The 3,638-nt window shown below is 51.7% G+C and overlaps 1 protein-coding gene across 1 annotated transcript; it reads left to right on the top strand.

Annotated features, from left to right (window-relative positions):
* Positions 1-1,168: 1,168 nt before the first annotated feature.
* On the top strand, positions 1,169-2,458 carry PHYSODRAFT_299717 (hypothetical protein; the record flags this gene model as incomplete). The annotated part of the gene is made up of 1 exon (XM_009526818.1): positions 1,169-2,458. One exon carries the CDS (start codon positions 1,169-1,171, stop codon positions 2,456-2,458), a length of 1,290 nt encoding a protein of 429 aa, XP_009525113.1.
* Between the last annotated feature and the right edge of the window lie 1,180 nt (positions 2,459-3,638).

Below are 3,638 nucleotides of genomic sequence, written 5' to 3'. Positions count from 1 at the left end.
GAAGGTGCTACCTCACCTTCCGGACACTGGAGTGGAGGAAATTCAAGCTGCGATGACCGCGATTATGTGGCCACGCTGGGTGTTGAATCCCAGCCATCTTGTTGCTGACTGCGCGCACTTTCAGTCAACCCAGAGGTTACTCGCAGAGTTTCAGAGGGTGCCGCAAACGAGAGACCTTTGTTCGTGGAAGAACTGGGCTTCTGCTGTATACGGCCGATGGCGGAATGTGATGCGTACACGGCGAAACTGGCGCCAGACCCAACGTCGATTGAGAATGCAGGAGTAGCGACAGCAATGATTCAGTGGGGGTGGAATTAAACGCTTCTTAGGCAGCTCACTAGGACGCGCAGCGCCTCCCGTAACGATTCGAAGTGCACTTGTATCGGACCAGGCTGGTAAACGTTATACTGAAGACAGGGATGAGGTGCAGATTGAATCGACGAAACTACTTGATAACTGGATGATTCCTCCGGAAGAAAAGACAGAGCGCCCACGCTTCCTGGACACGTTGGCTCCTGAAGATGCAGGTAGCCTACCCCAGTTTGCTCGGGGCTGGATCCTGCCGGATATTGAGCGAGGGGGTCGCTTTGCTCAGCACCGGGGCAATGACAATACTAAATGGGAGAACTATTCGTACACCAGCGAGATGCAAACTGAAATTGATCGGCAGCTCAAGCAGCATGTGGCGCCAGGGTACGGCGGAATTTCGCAAGAAATGTGGATAGCTGCCCCAGCGGCGATTAGAAACCGAGAACGTAGGGTGATTGAACTTATTCTTCGCACAGAAAACTCCGATCCTTCGCCGGAAACAAATGATCTTCCTCCCGAAGGCTGCTACAATCGATCCTACACTCGATAATACGAAAGGCTTACCGCCATGGCGTCCGATCACGGTACAATCTGCGTTGGCAAGTCGACTATTCCTGGTGGTCAAACGCTATGTAGAACCAGGGATACCGATCAGCAAGATACAGCACGGTTTCCAGCGAGACCGTACCGTAATTGACGCAGCGCTACTGGTTACGCTCTTACTGGAACGGGTACCCGTGATGTAGAACCATTAATTCTAGTTTCGAAAGATTGCTTGAAGTGCTTCGATCGGATTCCACGGTGGTGTATGGACTTGATTTAGCGAGGCATCGGAGTCCCGGCGAAACCAAGAAATCTCATGATTGATCTGCTAGGTGATGGCATAATTGATGTGCGCACCGCGTTTGGGTGGATATCAACCGGACCGCGTGAATTCGGAATAGGGCAAGGTTCAATACTTTCGATTCTGCGCATAGCGTGTTATATGGACTACCTGCAAGAACAATTGGCGGGCTGTCCTGACCCTGTTGAAGTTCGACACCACCAAACCGGAGGAGGCATAGAGATCAGTAGCACGCTCTTTGTCGATGACCAACTTGATATGACCACCTCGCTCCGTCGAATTCAAGCTAGAGCCAAGACGACAAATATCTTTACGGGCAAAGCGGGTACTGGAGGCGTGTTTGGTGCGGAGAAATCATTCATGATGTACATGACTTCGAATAATGAGCACTTTGATGCCGTACAGCTAATTGACGGCTTAGGAATTCCACGGGAGGTGAAGGCTGTTTCTCCGGAGGAAGGTTTTAAGCATCTAGGGGTCTATCAAGGTGGTGATAACCTTTGGGAGGCTACGATTACACCAACCTGGGTCCGTCTCACAGAAGAAGCTGGTCGAATCGTCCGGCAGAAACTTTCACTCGTGCAATTTCGATATATTGTGAACTCAGTCTGGATTCCCCATTTACGATATCGTATGGTGCTTGGAGGGGCCATTGGGGTAGCGGGGAGTATTGGCACATTTATCAGGCAAGTTGCTCGGTCAGTGTTACGCCTCCCACATTCCACTCCTAGATCGGTCTATTATGATAAAGTCAACGGCCTCGGATTGTTGAGTTGCGAACTCGACGCCAATGTCCACCGCTACAACGAAGCTGTTCGAATACTGAACTCCCCCGATCTACCGGTCTATCATTTGCTTGTCGAGTCACTAGAGATGTACCAGGTGAACGCCGGACTTACGGAGAATCCGCTTAGTGTACCTATCAAACCCCCAGTACAGGTTACGACGTGGGCAGGGTGCATAATACGCTTCGCGGCGGCAATGACCCCACCACTAAAGCTTGATTGTAAATGGAAGCAGCCACCCGCTGCACTCGCCAAACGTTCTAATGATCGACCATTACTCCACTACACGCGGCAGGAGCTGCGACCAAAGCTGGTAGCTGTTAATTGGAACACGGACTATAAGCTGCAGTACCTCGGGGACATTGTTACAGACTGTGGAACGCGGCTACTTACACGGGCTCAACTCCAACAAAAAGGGATGTGGCAGGGAGCCAAGCGGGCACGGGTTGACGAGCTTTATTCCGAATGGAAAGAGCAGCTCGCAAAAGGTGGGTCATTGGACGTGCGTGAACCGGTGTGATGCAAGAAAGTACCACCAGGTCTAGTGCCATACCAGTTGCGCATTGGTGTAGGGGAATGGATTGTCGCTGTTAAAATGGACACATCAGGCCCGGAACCTACGATTGATCACTACGAACTAGGGCATCGAAATATCGGAGAGATTAAGCAACACCAACTGGGTACGATCATTCCAGTTCGGTGGTGGCGCGAGTTACGTCGGGGGTGTGATATATGGGTTGAACGTACACACCTGAGAGACGTTGCTGAATTTGAAGCCGTGTGTGTGCGTGTGATACCTACCTATCTGCCAACGCGACGGAACTGCCGTCAACGAATCATTCTGTGGAGTGATACGTCAGTCAACGGAGTTAGCGGGCTTAACGACAAGCGGCTTTTGAACGAAGCGCTGGCAAGAAGCAGAATCCGCTATGATTCTACACTACGAACAGGCCATCCACTACAGCTAGAGACTGCATGTACGGAGTGCGGTAAGCACCGCGGTGAACAATGGTGCGGAGAGTGTGGGAAATGGCACCACCCTAACTGCGTACCAGTTTGTGGAGGTCGGTGGAGCGAGGAAGGGGTACGCGACCAATGCGTAAAATTTGCCTGGAAATCGGGGGACGCAGCTGTCACTGTGCAAGCAGGGGATGGTAGTGTCATTGATCCCAATACCCAACGGTCCCGTGGGGTGTGTGCGATGCAAGCCGCTGTGGGCCACTCGGTGTTGGGGCAGCTTTGCATTCACAGACAGGATATCACATCAACGCGGTGTGAACTTCACGCGCTATTGGCAGGGCTCAGTCTCTATGGCGATACTGGTGAACAAGTGTGTGACAATAAGAGCGCTATCGGTATCATCGCGAAAGCACGGGCGTATGCCAAGGGGCAACTACCGCAAATTAAATTCCGGGATCCTCATCGTATGGAGATTAAGTCGCTGAGTCATGCAATGCGCGACGCGGGTAATTTCAGTGCACGGTGGATCCGATCGCATATGGAAAATGAATTTACAGTAGACTCGCAACTCCGTGGTCACCGACAGTCACTAGCATGCGTGGATGCAGCAGCGAAGGAGAGCCATAGCTACGTGATGCAGAGATCGTACTCATCGTGGCTCGTATTCGACGATTTCCTACTGATAGATGAGGAGGGCAGACCTGTCTTGGGCAACACATTGAGCTTTTTGTATGATCAAG

Source organism: Phytophthora sojae (assembly GCF_000149755.1).
Source record: "Phytophthora sojae unplaced genomic scaffold PHYSOscaffold_3, whole genome shotgun sequence".
In the NCBI taxonomy this organism is placed as follows: Eukaryota; Oomycota; class Peronosporomycetes; order Peronosporales; family Peronosporaceae; genus Phytophthora; species Phytophthora sojae.
The sequence above is the reverse complement of the archived record's forward strand: the minus strand, read 5'-3'. Positions and strand labels throughout refer to the sequence as shown.